Below are 19,770 nucleotides of genomic sequence, written 5' to 3'. Positions count from 1 at the left end.
AATTCAAAACGTGAGAACGAAGAATGAATGGATGGATATGAATTTAAAACAATTAGTGGATCCGACCCGCAGTGCCTCACATTCACAGAAACTGACGTGAAACAATAGTACTGCTGACCATGGAACTGCGTCTATAGCATAATACTGAATCTATTATGTTTTTAGTCTACAGGGGTCCAAAATCCAAGTCATCGGCCCCTCATAATGTTACTTATCGCTAGGAAAGTAGAACCATGGTATTTGTCATGTTGCGGTACTAATCAAAAGTAGCGTAGACTCGCGGCATTCCACACAGTATGGTACAACTCATAGGAAATGAAATTTGCACATGGAATACAGACCTATGGTGTTTAGCATATTGTGGAGCCATTTACAGGCAACGCAAACCTATGGTGTTCATCACATACATGTACTAACCACAGGGACCCACACTATCCCGTGGCGTTCCTCATATAGTGGGTACTAATCATAGGCAAGCCAGAACCATGGTGTCGCTCCTAAAGTGGTACTAATCACAGGTACTGTAGAAGCTGACTACACACTCTCTTGCTACTAATCACAAACCTATTTGGTACCTAAAAGTGGTACTATGCGCAAGTAAAAGCGACCCATGGTGTTCCCCACGTGGTGGTACTAATCACAAGTAGTTTCATGCTTCTAATACAATCATCCCTTGGTCGCACCTTTTAGTCGCCTCTTACAACAGGCAGGGGATACCGTGGGTGTATTCTCCCACCCAAGGGGGGGGGGGGGAGGTGTGTTTGGTCCGCAAGGGTATTTTATTTCCCTCCAGTCCGCCGGCAAGCCGGTTAGCACCCCCCTAGCCACCACCTGGGATGCACCACGTGGGAGTATCACCTCTCCCCCTGCTACGCCAGCGTAGTAGGTTCATGGTTAGCTGCACTATTGAGGAGAGAGGAAGCACAAGATGAACACTTCATTAAGATAAGTTCAAAACACTTCAGCAATTATTAAAAGGGAGTAAACGGGTCTGTGGAAACATCTAAATTCATACTGTACATATTTATACATCTCTCAGACGTGTACTGAAAATATTGTTAAAAAGCCACAATTACTATGCAAACATGTATTTCTTATCATCTGCTTGCTAATATTCCTTTCCACAAAAAAGCACTAGAGCAGCCTACATTCGTAATGAGAGTGAAGAACTGTATCAGCTTTTAGGGACAGATTCAGAATGATCATTTACTTTGAAAATGTTGAAAAAATAGACAGAGTGGTCAGAATCAACGTGAACCAGGTATGTAATTGTTAGAGCGTTAGTCATATGGATAAGTAATTTGAAAAAACCATGTCGATATCTCGTGTCGTCATTTTGTCAGTCGCAGATCACTTCGCGGGCGACTTCAGATGGGCTTTGCAAGGTGGTGTTTATGACCAGCTTACGAGCACCAATAGAAGAAAAACGTCTCCTGGGGAGGGACTTGGACAACGACCTCCCTGCTGACAGGCTGAGGTCATAGCAAGCATGCTACGGTGGTAATGGCTCAAACCCACGGTTTGTTAGTGTTTGATGCTTAATTCTTAGCATGGCTCTCAAGCATGACCAAGCCATGTGCTGATTTACAAACACCACCTCATAAAGCCCGTTTGAATTTGCCCATGAAGCGATCTGACTGGCTAACTTCAGCAGCTGATAAAATTATAACGGAGCGAGATATCAAAGTAATTTTTTCAAATTACCTATCAGTATGATCAATGCTCTAACGCTCATATACTCAGTTCACATTGTTTCCAACCACCCTGTACATGCCCATCTTTCAGTTAATTGAGAAAAGGCTGGACCACAAGAGCAATAAAAAAATGAATGTTGTAATTTTAACACTTTCGCACGCAGCGCGCCGATCTATCGGCATGAGAGGTTATGGCGAGAAAGCTCACGGCACCGATACATCGGCTCTGTCCTATTTAGGGATTTTGGTCATTTGCGTGGCTGTTAAATCGTAACAGTTGATCGTGACGGTACCTTAAAGCGTTGAATTTGCGTTTTACTCTACAGATATAACCACCAGCCCTACAAAATATATTTATTTTCGACAAATGAAATCTGTTAATCGTGAATGTTTATGCTGTGGTTATTTGAAGTAGTTATTGCGTGGATCTGTTTTGGTTGGCTTATGAATACAACAATTTGATCTTGATATGAGTTTAGTTTAGAGTATATTTCGTTTCTTTGGTATATCATGTGTTCGCTGTACTTTGCAAACTATAATTTTACTCCTTTTCATAACTCCGTTGTTGCACGTGTTTGCGTCATCTTTTTACCATAATGGCTAGGCCATATTCAAGGCCGAATGAGGCCGATATCCTTGAATTTTCAGATGATTTAGACAGTAATAATGACCTTCTTTTGCCGAAAGTGATTCGCGTTATGTGGAAAGCGACACAGTCACAGCTGCTCACCGTGTATCGGACCGTGAGTTCCTGACATCAATGACCGTTACATGTACAGTGAATAACTTTGTGCCATGCTGCATGAATGAATTGCAGCACACACACCATACTGATATCAAATTATTCAGAATTAAATGTTCTTTCTTTCACGTCTAAGAGTAAAGAAGGAAGACGCAATAATGTATGATTTTTCAGTCATTGAAAACCAAAAATTATTTTTTTAAATTTATTTTCAAAATTTAATAATTTTTTTTGGCTTTACCAATAACAATACGTCCTAGCTATATTCATTTCTGAAATGCTCATAGTTTGCTGTATTAGTGTGATTTATTTTGTTTTAATGTGCGTTAAACTGTTTACGTTTTGTAATTTGGTTTGGAAAATGACAGAAATTAGTGTGAGTGTCTTCGAGCAAACCCCTGTATATAGGCTGAGTGCCAAAGGGTTAAATAACAAACTTTTAGTATTTTTTGTAATTTCTTGATTTAATTACCGTATAACCCCAAATACAACCCACATTTTTATCCCCAAAATATTGGTTCCAAATCATGGGTGCAGGTCGTGTTGAAGCCGTTCATTCACGTAAATATTTACTACGTTTACATGGAGTATTGAAATAGATTTAAATACGGTTACCACACTCAATATACCACATGTAAACAGGCATTCAGGTCTTATTGTGTTTTAGTTGCATTCTAGAAAACAAGACTGATTTCTTCTCAATACGGTTACAGTGGCATGTAAACGTGAAATGTAAGGTATTGAAATAGGGTAAATCAAAGAATATGGGTAAATATGAGGTAAATATGAAAGCCGCTGCTGCGGATGCTCGATCGTCATTTGTTTCACAAGTGTTGCTGGCATGCGCAAATAGCTGATCTCGCGGGATATCATACTTTGCGAGAGTCGAGACTGTTGGTTACGGAAGTCAGCCTCGCTCACATTCGAGTTCCGTATCTGTCCCATAAAAGTGCTGTCCCGATAGTAAGCAATGGATTCAAAACGGCGTCTGCGGTCATTTACCGTGCATGAGAAACTTAAAGTTGTAAGCGAAGCTGAAATATATGGAAATCGTGCCGATGGCAGAAAGTACGATATTGATGAATCATGTATTCGTGATTGGCGTAAGAAGAAAAAACTTCTAAAAAGTAACGGCGATTGCAAAGCGTTCCGCAGGCTGAGTGCAGTGTTTCCAGAAATTGAAGAACGACTCCACAAATTTGTGATAGAAAAACGTGAGTTAGGATATGGTGTTTCTAGTGAAATGTGTCAATTGAAAGCACTAGAGATCTCAAAAGAACTCAAAACACAGAGTTTTACTGCAAGCCGCGGATGGATCCGATACTTTTATCGGAAAAAGGGATTGTGCATTCGGAGACTTACGTCTATTTCACAATGTCTCCCTGCTGCGTATGAAGAAAAATTAACGGCCTTTCAGTGTCACATTATTCATTTGAGGAAGCAAAATTCTTATTTGCTGTCACAAATTGGAAATGCTGACCAGACACCTGTCTATTTTGAAGTGCCGTAGGAAAATACAATGGATACGAAGGGTTCCAAAAGTGTAACCATTAGAACAGGTGGTAACGAAAAGCAACGATGGGTGGTAATGTTGTGCGTATTAGCAGATGGAACCAAACCCTCTCCATATGTGGTTCTGTAAAGGAAAACACTTCCGAAAAGAAACTTGCCGTCAGGTGTTATTGTTAGAACACGAGTCCGGCTGGATGGACAGTGCGTTAGTTGAGGACTGGGTGAAGTGCGTTTGGTAACGTTACTCGGGAGCTTTTTACAAAAATGAAACATTGTGTTGTTAAGTTACCGAACACAAACAACTGACGCCGTGAAAGATATGATGAGGAAAGGAAAAACCGATCTTGTGATAATTCCTGGAGGACTCACTTCTATTCTACAGCCGTTGGATGTATGCGTGAACCGGCCTTTCAAAACTGCAATGAAACCCCACTGTCGACAGCCCTGAAGATGGTTTTCCATGGTTTCCCATTTTCACACCAGGCAAATGCTGGGGCTGTACCTTAATTAAGGCCACGGCCGCTTCCTTCCCATTCCTAGGCCTTTCCTATCCCATCGTCGCCATAAGACCTATCTGTGTCGGCACGACGTAAATCAACTGGCAAAATAAAAAATTTAAAAAAAAACCAGCAATGAAACAGTTGTACACCGAATGGATGTCTGATGGTGATCACGTGTTAACACCAACCGGACGAGTGAAGAGGCCTGAAGCGAGACTAATATGCAGCTGGATCAAGACCGCATGGGCGTGCATTCCCAGCGATCTAGTGTTGAAAAGCTTTAAGAAATGTGGAATTTCAAATTCAGTGGACAGTAGTGAGGACGACTATTTGTGGACAGATACCAGCGACGAAAGTTCCTATGGTGAAACTTCAGATGACGGTGAATTGTGAACGATTTGAGTATTGGACCGATTTTATTTATGATTTTTGTGATGATTTTATTAATTGTAAGCTGTTTGAATTTATATTTGTGGTATATTTGAAGAAAATTAAATAGATATGCAAGTTATTTGATTTTTTATATTTTTCCGCATTTTGCTGTCTCAAATTGAGGGTGCAGGTCTTATTCGGTGGTGGGTGGTATTCGGGATTATACAGTATGCAGTTCAGGGTTATTGTGTTGTAAACAATACTACAACAAAAGAGTTAATGAAAAAAACAAAAACAAACTGGAACAGTCCCTTGTAACACCAATACAAGAGAACAATTCTGATCTATCAAATAATCATCTGCTGTTGGAGTGGCTACCGTTCGATGCATGAACAACGCTCACTGTTATTGAGACACCCCACAAAAACTGTGAAAGGCCAACAAAAACAGATGTCTGTGAAAACTGTTACAAGGTGTGATTATGATCCAAGATTACACACTCTCACTGGTGATGTAACAATGGACAGAGTATCGTCCCCACTTTCAGCTGAGATCCCTCTTCTTACAACTATCATGTCTTTGACCCATTGAAGGAAACCCAAAATGAAAAGCATTTCACCATCAATCAGGCACTTGTGTTGATCTGGAGGAGCAGTTCAACCAGCAAATTTGTTTATGCAGGATAGAGATAAACTAGTAGCATTTACCTTTCGATACCTACCAAATGACTACTCAAGAATAGAAATTGTTCAAGAACACCTCAGATTCTACTCTTGCTGGCATACAAGTAGATGTTCAAGATTGGCCTTCAGTTATTCTAAATACAAATTTTTTTTAAGTACTAAGATTAAACCACTAAATTTCAAAAGAAAGACAAAATGTGAACTGAAGAAGTACATTGTATTCATATATAGCATATAACATACTGTAAATGCAAGTGTCTCATCTTTGGCTAGTAAGAGGTTGACATTATTAGCAGATTAAAGTCTGACATAGAGCTGGGCTGAGTCGCTCAGGCCAAGTTGGTAGGTTTGTTTCTGACCTAGTGCAGTGGTTTTTGAAGGTGCTTAGATATGCAAGCCTCATGAGGGTAGACTTACTGGCACAGGAACAAACTCCTGTGGGATAAAATTCCAGTGTCTGCCAAAACAACAGAAGTGGGTCGTAAAATAATAGCATAATGTCCCAGGTAAAGATCTACCCTGTGGGTGGGGGCATAGAATATACTCGTGGTTTCCTTTGCCTGACATAAGAGGCACTTCTAAGGGGTGACTTCCAGGAGGGTTCTCTACTTGGGAAAATGGGCTGCCCACCACAGAATCTCAACTTATCTTTCCTATCTGATCTCCCTTGCTTTACACTTGTTCTCTTCCCAGCTCAGTAGTAGTAGTAGTAGTAGTAGTAGTAGTAGTAGTAATTTTTCAAGGTAGGCCTGTTGCTATTTCAGAATGGATGCAACAATTTTGGATCAGTCCCTAACAAAGGCGAGAGCAAAATGTACCGTCCAATGAAGTCTCAATCTCATTTATGGTTGTGACGGTATAGAAGCTACTGAGGTAAAAGTGGCACTGAGTAATGACATGTAATGACTAGTGCAGCACAACACCACAAAGAGCTGGAGACCATTTTCAAAACATTTTAAATGTTGAAAACATCCTTAGCAGAGTAGGGTCTCCATACAATGAAAAATGTAAATATTAAGCAATTTCCTCAATTGTGCTGAAAGTTGAAGGGCTAAAGGGCCAGGAAAGGTTTGAAATTGTGAGTCTTGGATAGCTTTATCAAACTAAATAACAATTTCAAAAATCACTTCCGGCCTGAATGCAATTCTGAAAGAAAAAAAAAAAAAAAGCATTAAATCGCTTGTTTCTTTATTCATAAAAGTTCAAGTGAAACTCTGCATTGACTCATATTAGCGCTTGTAGTGGTGCTTAAGTGAAACAATGCACTGACTCACGTTAGCACTCCCAGTGGTAGAAAAGGGCAAACTGCTAATCTAATCGACTGGATAATGATTATTAAGATAAGGATTGTAATTTTTAGGAATAAATAAAGAATATATTCTCATACTTTATTATATTATACTTGCCTAAAATTCGTAGCTCATATCCCTACGATGTTTTCAACACTGAGTTGCTTGCCTGACGGGCTAGAACCGAGTATTTTTGTACATTTTAAGACACTCACCTTTCAAATGGAATATCTATATTGTACTTCCTCTTCACTTCTTCCAGGATTTCTTTTTTCACATCCCCTACACGTGCTCCTCTGCTAAGAATCCACTCACAGAGGAACTTGCTGGGCTGAAAGGAAAGAGTAACATGAGTAATAAGCCATGAACCAAATAACAATTTACTTTGAGACAACAATACTTAACAGAGTACGTGAATGTTATATACAGAAAGAGGGGGCAGGAGATGAAAACAGCTCATGCCAACTGTCACACAGCAAATATGTTGTCCCTCTCGATGGACATGGGAAAAAATAAAGCCAAGTGAAATATGACAACTCTGACCAGATAGCATTTATCACTCAAGGCTAAACACTGAGCAAGTTATCTCAAAATATTCTTGCCCTGAATGCCATATGCATCATCTGCCACGGGTCAGTAGCTCCCAGGACTGGGAAGGTCGTGGGCATGGTCTTGATTCAGGTAAGCCCTGGTATTTGTGTGATGTGAGTATGGTAAACCATTAAAACCCATCTTCAGTGCTGTCAATGGTGATGATTCAACCTACTGTCTCCTGATTGCAAGCTTAGACTCACAAACATTTGCTCTGTGTCATTGAGGTTTCTCCAAGCATAACAGCAAGATATCTAACAATTAAATTCCCAGAAGGAAACCATAATTTAATTTCATCGATTGCAAATGTTAAATACATTCCAGCTCTAAGCCTTTTCCCTGCCACTCTGGGGTGAAATACAGGTAATTTCACAACCGAAAAGGTGTATACAGCTTGAATATTTTTAATAATGTTATTGGCTTCACGTCCCACTAACTACTGTACTTTAACGGTTTTTGGAGACGCAGAGGTGTCGGAATTTAGTCACACAGGAGTTCTTTCACGTGCCAGTAAAACTAAAGACACGAGGCTGACGTATTTGAGCACCTTCAAATACCACCCGATTGAGCCAGGATCGAACCTGCAAAGTTGGGGTCAGAACGCCAGCGCCCCAACCGTCTGAACCACTCAGCCCGGCTTGAACATTTTTAGCGAGATACCCGTTTACTAAATATACGGAGAGCATCTGGGAAAAAAAGTGGATAAATCAACAACAAAAATGGATAAATAAACAAGCAAAAGAAAGTGTTCACAGAATAAGCAAACACAAAGGACAAACAGAAACATGAAAGCATTAACACAAGGACATGTTAGTAGTATGGGCAGAAGGAGCAACATAGAGAGGAGACAAAGACGAACATGAAAACATAAAAGGGCAAGGACAAGGAGCCATCTTGACAGATAAGTCTTCAGACTTGGTAAGAAAGCTGGATATATGATCTGATTGTCATTTGTTTGTTCCTTTCCATTACTTATATTGGGATCCTTTTCTCCTGCCGGGTTGGTCCTAAGTTCCTAATCTTTTACCTCTGTAATCATTTTAATTTTTGTTTCTTCCTTTAATGTCCTCCTTATCCTGCACTGCCCACATCAAATGTAAGATCTGTCAAGATGATCCCTCAATGAGCGTTGGTGCCCTCTTTCTAGACAAAGCTCATTTGAAAGTGGTGATTTGGAGCTGGCTGCAAACATATCTTTCCTAACCCAAGGCACTGATGTGTCATGTATAACACTGATGTGTTACTGGTGCCGCATTATTGTGTCGAAGGTAAATGAAGTCTTTGTCAATGAACCAACTACAGATCTTGTTAAGAAATAGCTGTTTCTCCTCTCCATCCCTCTCCCTAGCAATCTTGACATACGGTGACAATAAATAATGACCAGTTTTGGTACAACCCTCAGCAATACAGTGCAAGATTGTAAATAACATTTCATAGTTTAGATGTAGTTTGCATTTGTATTGTAAGTCATAAATACTGTGTGTATTGTGTGGCTGCTTAATTGTGAAATATAGTAATTGCAATATTACTCCTCCTTTCCCCTTATCCAGCTCACACAAGTCGCTGCAGCTCGTCCAACCATCTGATAGGGAGTCTTTCTCCGGATCTCTTGCCATTAATCTTTTCCTCCACATGTTTTCTTCTGATGATATGTTAGACATTGCAAGTAAGCCTGCCTGATCTGCTCAAGAAGTCTAGTCTGGAAGCCTAGTTTTTTCAGCATGATGTTCAGTCCAAGAAATGCAGAGAATGCATTGGTAAGCCTAGATCTCAAAGCTGTATATTTTTCTCTTATTCGCCTGTCTGACTGTCCAGGTTTCAGCAATAAAGGAGGTAACGGGGAATTTGAATATGAATGAGCGAGTTAATTGCAGTTTTGTGTTCTTTGAAACTGTCCAGTCCTTTCATATCCTCTCCGCTTTGTGTGGCTGCCCTGGCCATTACATGCTTCCCTTGATTTTGCAGGCACAACCTCCTGCATTAGAAATCATGGAGCTCAAGGAGACAAATTTCTGGACAAACCCAAAACCAGCTGTCTCCCTCACTTTGGGTTGGTTGGCTTTCTGTCCACAATAATCAGCTTTGTCTGTTTATTTCCAGGCCATATTCAAAGCTGGTCAATATCAGCCTAAACAGACATATCAAATTTGTGTTATTACCCTAAACTCTAAAACACTGAAATTTCAATGAATGTGGATGCAGGGTGAAAGATGATACAAGTGAAGACCCTGAAATATTGAACAGTCCAAATTCAGATCCATTTGTCCACAAGTAACCAGTTTCATTGGTATTACAAAAGCATATTGCTCACAAAGCAGCAATTACTGCTGGGCAATCTATATCCATTTTATGCCAAGTTCTATTTTAGCAACCAGAAACTACATGTCTGTGGCACTATGCACGAAGAAGTAACTTGAACAAAGCCAAAACAGCAACTGTACAACCTGAAATGCAGTCAACATCAATGTATGGAGAGCAGAGCAGTGAGCAGAATTTTAGAGTAAATTTACTCAGGATCTTGTGCACCATTTAATACTTATTCCAATTTTTGAGATGAAATTGGATATAAAAGTGTATACATTAGTCACCTTCCTTCTCACCTCATTCTAATATCCTAAATATCAAAATCATCTCATTCTAAACTGCTTGGTGACTCTGTACACTCTATTTTCTCAGTTCCCTTGCTGTATCAACCTAAAGGCATATCTCTTAAAATGATATAAGACTGTCATTCTCTAAGTTCTATTTACTCACAACCAGCTGTTGTGAACCTGACAATAACAGCTTAGTTTCTGTAACTGCAACAGTAATGCCACTGAGCAGCGGAGTGGCCGCAGAAGAGAGAGTGTAATGTCAATGTAATGTTACTGATCAAAAGTTTCACGGGTTTGGGTCACTGTAGGGTTTGGAAGTTTATGACCTAAAGAAGTACAAAATATGCCCTAAAAACTAACTAAATGTGACCTAAAAAGAGGTAAAATAAGACTTAAGCATTTTAGGAATATGTAGCAAGTATAAGAGTATTACTAACATTAAATGTGCGAAAGAAGTGAATGGCGATAAAACAGCAGACACATTTAATCGTGCGAACTGACAAAGCTACAATAATAATAATAATAATAATAATAATAATAATAATAATAATAATAATAATAATAATAATAATAATAATCTATGGCCTCAGCTACCGTGTGCAGACATTTCAATTTGATGCCATCTGGCTGTCTGCTCGTCAATTTCGACGTTCCGTTTTACTCTAGGCCTACCAGATGACAGACAGAGTAAACAGGATCTCTCTTGGGTGTCTGTGGCTGAGATATTAATTAATTTTGTTGAGTAAACGCCAAATGTGTCGCCAGAAATCTTTTACATGCCGACATTGTATGACATGGAGTGTGTCGAATGGACTTTTTTTCCGCCCTTCAAAAATCCGACTACCTCTGCCGGGTATGAACCCGCTATCTTGAGATCCAGAGGCCGACACTCTATCACTGATCCGCAGAGGCAGCTAAATTAGATATGTCAAACCTTTATACATTTATTCAGTACTTATAGCCCTGAGGTGCAGTTCACACTCTGTTTTCCTTTAAAAAAAAAACTTTAAAAAAAAACACACACACACACAAACCCAGAGTACAGTGGAACCTCGATTTTCCATTTCTGGAGGGACCACGGAAAAAAACGTACAACACGACAAAAAGGAAAATCCGGGAACGAATGAACCATCAACAATTTGGCTAAACATCACAAAAATAAAATATGTATACTTATAATCTTACAAACACCCCTAAACCAAGCTTAACTACAGCTGCAATGGGCCTTCTGCCTACCAAGCGACCGCTGCTCGGTCCGAAAGACTGCAGATTATGAGGTAACGCATGGTCAGTGTGACGAATCCTCTCAGCCATTATTCCTGGCTCTCTAGACCGGGGTCGACATCTCATCATTAAGTAGCTCCTCAATTAAAGGTACCGGTAATCGTAGAATGAGTGAACCTGGAACCAGCTCTCATATCGAGGTAAAAATGCCCGACTAGGCCCGGAAACGAACCCGGGCCCTCCGGGTAAGAGGCAGGCTACTTAGACCGTGGGGCCGGCTTCAAACATTAATTACCGGTACGCGACATAAAAATCTCGAAACTTCCAACATAATGGTTAAATCCCTTTTTTTTAAAATCTTCCACTGTAATTTGGTCACCGGTATACTGTTCGTAGTCAGTTTATGGAAATCTTGAACCGCGTAAATTTGGCCTACATCGACCTTTAAAGGTTATGTAATATAGATAAGATTATGTTGAACTCGAGAATATGGTTTCGAATGAATCGATCCTCAACTTCTTGAATGCATTATATTCAATTCTGCTTGTCACTAATCACATTCAAATTGGAAAGAGGAAAAATAGCATTTCCATAACACTTCCGAAATTACGGTTATTCGCGACCTTGAGCTCAGATGGAAAGCACGCTCGCTCGCTGTACAAATCGGTATGACTGCGAAATGATACATAGTTTCTAAATGTAATGTGCGCAAATAAAACAACTGCAGTTTTTATATAATTTTAACACAAAAACGTGAAACTTCCAGTCTAATATTAGGACAAAAACAGGAGCTAATAGGCAATCCCAAAACCTCCCGAGGCTTTATGTACCGTATGTAAGGTACAACGTCTGTTCTGGTCTCAATAACAATCATATAAGGTAATTTTAAAATACTAAATTTGCGTTACTTAAGAAGAAGCAGTTTCGATTCCTGCCTGAAAGCCCAGTGACTATACAGCGCCCTGAGGGAAGTGCCGAAAACCTGTTCGGCGATACACTCGGGGGGATGTAGCCCTGGACATAATGAAGACGTTTTGCAAGTAAGAACATTTGACGAAACTCGTTCCGTCTTCAAATAAAGCTGTCGAAATGCGCTCTGTCTCCTTACAATTGTTGTGGACACTCTCTGCTTTATGATTTCTGAGGATCTCTAAACAATACCACCCGAACGCGATGCTAAGATGGTCCCTTATGCAAGTTCAACGCCGATCGCTTTTCCAGTACGGTACAGTACTTACTCGAGTTACCACATTGACGGGACGTTATCACCAAGATCCGTAAGTATGCTGTAGTCGTCCTTTCGTGAGATGGAGTTTCTTGAAAAACGTGTGATCGAGGATTTAGCATTGATGGGACTGAAATATCTCTAGGGTTGATCCGAGAAACCGTTTCTTCGAGGAACGGATAATGCACGATTTTTACAACGTGATTAAATTAGGATGCTCGCGGGACCACATAATTTGAACAAATAATATGGAAAAACGTAGTTTCCGGGAACTATAATCAAGGTTCTACTGTATTGACATGATTTTTTGTATCTGTTGGCATACATTCGTAGAGGATATCTTTCTCGGAATCATGTCTTCTGAACCTACAACCTATCTGTTTCGGGCCTTGTTAAAACAACCCCTCAATTTAAACAAAACTGCTCAAAATATAAATATGTAATCTTATATCACTAAAATGAGCAAAATATGACCAAAAAAATAAAAATGGCTGAAAAATGCTTTTATATGCAACATAAGCTTACTTTAAATGGGATCACTGACCCATCATTCATAGCTATTTTTTCAGATTTCAGGCAAAATGAGCTCAGGAAAGAAATATGACTTTTCCTTAACCCATTAGTGCCTGAATTAATTTTTTTCCGATATTTGCTTACTTATTGTGTTTTGCCGCATGTTTGAGACCAAAATAAACTAATAAAACAAGTTTCAGAATTTTGGAATCGCTAGGTCATAAGATATTTGACGTTACCATATGGCAACGCTAGGCGCTTGCACTACCTATTTTTAAACAATGAGTTTTGAAAGTCGAATTTAGGTTGCAAAATTTTTTGTTTGTTTTCGTGCAATAACAGTGTTAAAATATCTTAGCATTATTTGTTGTAATAATATGGAATATCACTTTTTATTCACATCACGGCAAAAAAAAAAAAAAATTACTGAACAAAGGAGAAAATATTTGTTTACAGTATATAGACACACGTACAGTTCGTTGCCTGTCAAAATAAAACACTCACTGGAACAATAGAATAAAATCAAAAATAAGAAAATGAAGAATCAAAGAACTTCAGATGCAGTTATAAACTATTAGTCTATACTTTCGGAGGCATATAAAAGCCCACCCTCAACACTTGCGCGTTAGCCACAGAGATAGAGAATGACAATCTTTCACTGTCTTCATATCATCCTGCGTGTCCCAATAAGAACGCTTGGAGGGCAACCTATTATATCCAGAAATGAAAAGTATGGCGATAAAGCAACGAATTTCATCAGAAGTTATTTGTGGGTCCGTACAATTTAAAAACACTCCGTACATTTTAGTCTCTCGAACTAAATGTTCGATCAGCTGGTTATCTGTAAACAATTCAAAAATGTCAACAACAGTCATGGATTTTCACTTGCTATAACTAGGCTCCGGAAATGTCAACAGTCACCCAATATTGAAATCAGCCCCATCGGTCTATCTTGGTTTTTTAATTTGATTTATTATTTCCTCTATCAGTTATCCGCTCTTTCGCGGCGTCGGTTATTGAAACAGATCTTGCATCAGTAGACAGAAAAGACACTTCGTCCTCTGGTAACACACCTTCACCATCGTAACTAATCCCGATTCTTTCATTATTTACAAGCTTCATTTCAGCACTGACGCATAACTGTCGAGAGAGAGATTATCAATTAGTCCACCATCATCTTCATCACCAGGAGCCCTCATCTGTAAGTACATTTACATAGGGCGGTTCTACAAAAATATCACCATCGAGATCTTCAGTCAGTAGCATATCCAGTGTTTCTAAAAGGGAAAATCCCTTCCTGCAATGAAGATGTATGAATCAGTATGAAGTATTATGATCTGACAGCTGCAGGAATTTTACTGAGTATAAACGCCTAGCGTTGCCATATGGCAACGCTAATGATTCAACAAGCACTACTACGGCATTGTGCGCCCATACTGTTTCAAATACTTACAGCATATATAATGAAGTGTGCACAACCCTACTGTAAACATAATCCAATGAAAGAACTTCACTTATAGATTTTATATCCTTCGTACGTGAAGCCGGCAGCCATTTCGCAGGAATCTTAAAATAACCAAGAGTCCACCAGTCTTTGTGTCACAAAATAGATTTTAAAATGAAATAAACGTGATTACTAGATTCTACAAACTCTTCTCTAACTGTCGGATGACACCACAATCTTCCAGATTATTTCTTGCTGCCTACAGCATTAAAAGAAAAAGGTGCAAAAATCGTTGCCATATGGCAACGCTAGGCACTAATGGGTTAACATCAGAACCTCTGTCATTTTCTCTGGTACAGCAGCAATATTGAGGCATTTGAGTTCTAGGCTTTCGACCCCCACTTTTATGATTCCATTTCTCCTCATTTTTGAAGTGATCGTTCCTTCATGGTTTTCTTTTCCTCATCTCAGTAGTCATCTTCCTTATCTTCCTGATGAATAGGGGCTAATGACTAGGTGGTTCTGTTAGTTCGTGACCATGATGACTTAACTTCGTAATAAAATCTGCATTATTATAGCTCATAAGGTAAAAACAAACCAGACAGAAAGATCTAAAATGAGATTCTTTATCATTTTTGCTATGTACACTTGTTTTATAGGATTAATATTTTCATGGAGATATTTAGAAATTTGTGACTGAAGTAATAGGAAATACTGCCATTATTATTCCTTACACAACAAAAATACAAGGAACATAGAATGCTGGAAATTATATTTTGGGCAACATTTATGATCAACAGCTTTTGGATACATCTAATGTAAGTAGAAAAATCTGACATTTCCCTGTTTTGGCCCCTTAACTCATTGTGGACCGTGGATGGCGTAAGAAGTTTAATGTTCCGTGCGAAGTAATTCGTCATCTATGCATTCTTACACCTTAGTCAGTGTGACTGGTTGTAACAGGAAGTTGGTTGACCTTGTTGAGATAACCCTCGCATTGAGTGGGCTCACGTTTATCACAGCAGTTTTAACAGGAAAATCTCGGCACTTCCTCGCGTGTCAAATCGGTACTTGAGATTCCAATGCAGTGCATGTCGTTTTTACCGAGTGTAGTATAATGGCTTATAAAACAAAGTTTCTTACAGAAGAAGAACTGCTAGATATTGTTCACAATGATGATTCTGGTGATGAAAGTGCCTGATACATATCATCCTAGTTATTGTCCACTTGTTCCACCATTTACAGGGAATTCAGGTCTAAACGTTCAAATAGAAAATGAGCAGGATATGAGTTACGCGAGTATTTTCATGAATGACGAACTTTATCAGTATGTGTGTGATCAGACAAATCTATACACGAGTCAAGTGATAAGTGTGGTGCCCTGGCCTTTCATAAAGGATTCGATCATGCAATCCTGGAAACCGATTGATGTCTCAGAGTTGAAAGTTTTTAGGGTTGATGTTCATCAGGAGTATAGTCCAAAAGCCTGATATAAAAATGTACTGCACCGAAGACCCTGTTTTTCAGTCTCTCATATTTTCTAAAACAATGTCCTGAACACACTTCCTTCATATTCTTTCATTTCTTCACTTCAGTGACAGTAATTATTATGCCGATAGTACAGATAGACTTTAAAAAATTAGACATATTTTGGAAATAATGAGCAATAAATTTTCAACCATATATATATCTACTCCAGGCAAAAAGACTGTATTGAATGAGGGGATGCTAGCTTGCCAAGGGCGTTTGAAATTTCGAGTCTACAATCCTGGAAAACTTACTAAGTACGGATATATTCGTACTCTCAAAATTTTGTGATGGAAGTGGAATTTCACTCAGAGACACAGTGTTGAAATTAGTGAATCCCTACTTTGACCAGGGGTACGCGGTATATATGGATAATTTCTATAACAGTGTAGCTCTGGCTAAGAAGTTGCATGAGCGCAACACTACTCTTCAAGGAACAATACGGCAAAACGGGGGTCCCTAAAGAAGTCGGGGAACGACTGAAAAATCTGAAGAGGGGAGAAATGACTTTTATTAGAGATGGTGAGGTTCTTCTTTCATGGATGGACAAGACTTCAACAATGCATTCAGCAGAAATGGAGGAAGTACCAAAAGGTAGATTTGGAAAACATGCAATGAAGCCGGAACATATTGTTGATTATAACCCACACATGCATGGAGTGGATATTGCTGATCAGTATCTTGCAATGTATCCATTCATGAGGAAAACAGTTAAATGGCCCAAAAAGGTTTATCTTTTTCATTTTACAACGTGCCCTCTTCAATGCATTTAGGCTTCATCAAAAGAACACTAGAAACAAATCCCTCTCATTTTATGTTGTTCATGCAAACAGTCTGTAGATATCCAATACAAGATACGCGAATAATTCAGTCAGTATCTCCAGTTCCTTCTGATGTATCTTCATCAAGTATGAACACCTCTAAATCCTCACCCCCATGATGAGAACCAACAAAGGACCCAGTTTTCCGGCTTGAAGGAAAAAGGAAACAGCATGTTCTCGTTAAATTTCCCCCTGTAAAAAGAATTCTAGAATAATCTTCACCTTATATGGAAGGACGAATCAGGTTAAAGTATTGCTTTTAACCAATAAGAAATCAAAGGTTACGTCATCTTTTCACTTGTATGTTGGGTGAGAGAAGACTATTACAGTGTATTACATTACAGTACAAGATTATTACATCGCACTACAAGTAGTACCTTAAAAACTACGGAACAGTAAAGATTACATTCTAGAATAGTATAGATTGAATTACGGTACAGCTATGACGGTACATTGTACTACAAGAAGTACATGACATTAATCTTTAGTGAAAACATCGAGGCGATAAGAAAGTCTTTTTCTGTGAAAAGACAGTATTCTTCTAGATTTCGACTGCTGCAGATTCTATAGTGTTCTATAAAGCATCAAGAGGCAACGTGATCTGAGCAATAGATCTGGAAACAACCAGCGTTTTCTATCTCGTTGGTGAACTTTATTCAAAATGTTCTAACAAGTTCGTATATGGTCTTCAAATTTGTGGAGATTTTATGAAGTGCCATAGAAATTATAACAGGGTAACAATTCAAGTCTTTAACAAAGCGCTGAGCTACATTGTACATCGTTCCGCCAGTTAAGTATTTTAGTGCACAAATTAGTAAAATACAACAGGTGGGGCACACTTCTAATATAAATTTTAGTTTCAGCCAACTACAAGGGCCGATTTTCCACCATGGATTCAACAAAGCAGAATTTCCAAGGAAACTTCAAGAGATCGTCAGTGTGAATCCATATCATCTGACTACACTGAAGTCATGAACTACTAAGCCGAAGGTGTGCGAGTCAGCACAATGAATCTGTAAGTCTACAATCTGCCATAATTTAGAGAGGACCTGCAGCTACATCTAAGTTCCTGATGCAGGGATCTACATCGAAACCATGAGTATTCTTTAAATATTATCCTTTCTTTCTGTAGATTATTTGAAAGATTGTATTCTTGTGAAAAATAAAATTTTTGCTATTAGTTAGAGGAGTATGAAAAGAAATGGCGTATGGCTTTTAGTGCCAGGAGATCCCAGGACGGGTTCAGCTCGCCAGGTGCAGGTCTTTTGATTTGACAGCGTAGGCGACCTGCGCGTCACAATGAGGATGAAATTATGATGAAGACGATACATACAGCCAGCCCCTGTGCCAGGGAAATTGACCAATGATGGTAAAAATTCCCAACCCTGCCGGGAATCGAACCTGGGACCTCTGTGACCAAAGGCCAGCATGCTAACGATTTAGCCATGGAGCTGGACAGTTAGAGGAGTAGTTATTTCATTATGGTACTGGTAGAGTAGAGCATGTATTTCAATTTATTGATTCATTGATGAGGTATGTGAGTTAGTCAAGATGGTACTGGTAAAGTAGAGCATGTATTTCAATGATTTATTGATTCATTGATGAGGTATATGAGTTAGTCAAGATTTTCGAAGATGGATCACTGGTATATAAAAGGTCTGTCCCGATATAGTGAAGGCGGCCCTGCAAAAATTCCACCCATTAAATGTTGGCTACTGAATGCATGATTCAAAGCAGTGTCCGAGTGAATCGATTCACAGGAACGGCGAGCTCACGGCACACGATTCAGCTTACTCCCAGCGGACAGTGCTGAGTGGTGCACTCACTGGACGTTGACAGGGAGCCGAGCTTCCGCTGCAGCGAGACAGTGAATCATGGCACATCGAAAGAATCGTGAACGAGTACGGCTCAATGAGACACAAGATACACACGGCTCATCGGCACACTGGACACTGGCAGAAAGCCGAGCTTCTGCTGCAGCGAGACATACTGAGAGCCATGGTACAATGAAAGAATTGTATGCTATAATGGACTCTCGAGCTCAGCTCATTTGAAAATAATACACACTTGCATTCACTGTCCTCTTCTCACAGGGAGGTTTCAATAACAGATGGATTTATTTGCAGTGTTAAAAAGGTAGTCAAAACATAATTCTGAAGTAGCTAGTAAGTAGGTAGGCTATTAGGTTATACTATTTATTAGTTTAATGAATCTTAGTGTTATAACCTAGTTGACATTTGACAATTAAACTCGCTTCTAGCCTCAGTATTCTCTCAGTTCATATGTCACATCGTTGCACAAGACTTCAATCATATGTGGACAGTAAGTGAGCCGACTGATGCAATAACTTAACCAACAGTATGTTGAATCAGAAAACCAGCGGGCTACTGTACATCTTGGGTAGCCTATACAAAATATGACGATTAAAGTAAACCTCAGCTGATAGAAAAATACATATTTTCAAACATGAGTGAACGAGTTGGACGTGCGGTTAGTATCGCGTAGCTATGCACTTGCATTCGGGGGATGGTGGATTCGAATCCCACCGTCGGCACCCGTTAAGATGGTTTTCTGTAGTTTCCCCATTTTCACACCAGGAAATGCTAGGACTGTACCTTTCCCATCCTGCGTCGCTGGAAACCTTCGATGTATTAGAGTGACTAGCATTTTATTCTACTAAGAAAGGAGTTCATAGTATGAAGACCAGATGGCAGCTGCGAGCACTGAATGCTGTTGCTGTTGTCTTACCAGTACATACTACACAGATGCAGTAGGAGCAGTGACTAATGTGCCGTGAATCGGATCACTGTATCGATTCAGTAACGTGAACGGAATCAAATGAATCGATTCAGTAAAATGAATCTAATGTTCCATCAATACCACCCATGGAACTCTCGCTCCGTCGACTGAGCGACCCAGGAAAAGGGGACAATACTAATCAAATTATACATAGTCTAGTGTACAATCCAACTGTAACTGAACTTATATTCTGAGTTTCAAGAAATTCTGTTGAGCAATTTTCCCCTGATGTCATAACAG

General features: G+C 39.4%; 1 protein-coding gene across 12 annotated transcripts in view; it reads right to left on the bottom strand.

The window, feature by feature from the left end:
- Positions 1 to 19,770, bottom strand: part of Usp47 (ubiquitin specific protease 47) — a 225,358-nt gene that overhangs the window by 26,693 nt on the left and 178,895 nt on the right. For all 12 annotated transcript variants that reach the window (XM_067156578.2, XM_067156582.2, XM_067156579.2 and 9 more), the window contains one exon: positions 7,008 to 7,123. In XM_067156578.2, the coding sequence (XP_067012679.1) occupies positions 7,008 to 7,123 (116 nt within the window). The remainder of the gene's footprint in view (positions 1 to 7,007; positions 7,124 to 19,770) is intronic.

The sequence above is a fragment of the Anabrus simplex genome, chromosome 12 (assembly GCF_040414725.1).
Source record: "Anabrus simplex isolate iqAnaSimp1 chromosome 12, ASM4041472v1, whole genome shotgun sequence".
Lineage (NCBI taxonomy): Eukaryota > Metazoa > Arthropoda > Insecta > Orthoptera > Tettigoniidae > Anabrus > Anabrus simplex.
Note: the sequence above shows the minus strand (reverse complement) of the source record. Positions and strands in the feature narration are given on the sequence as shown.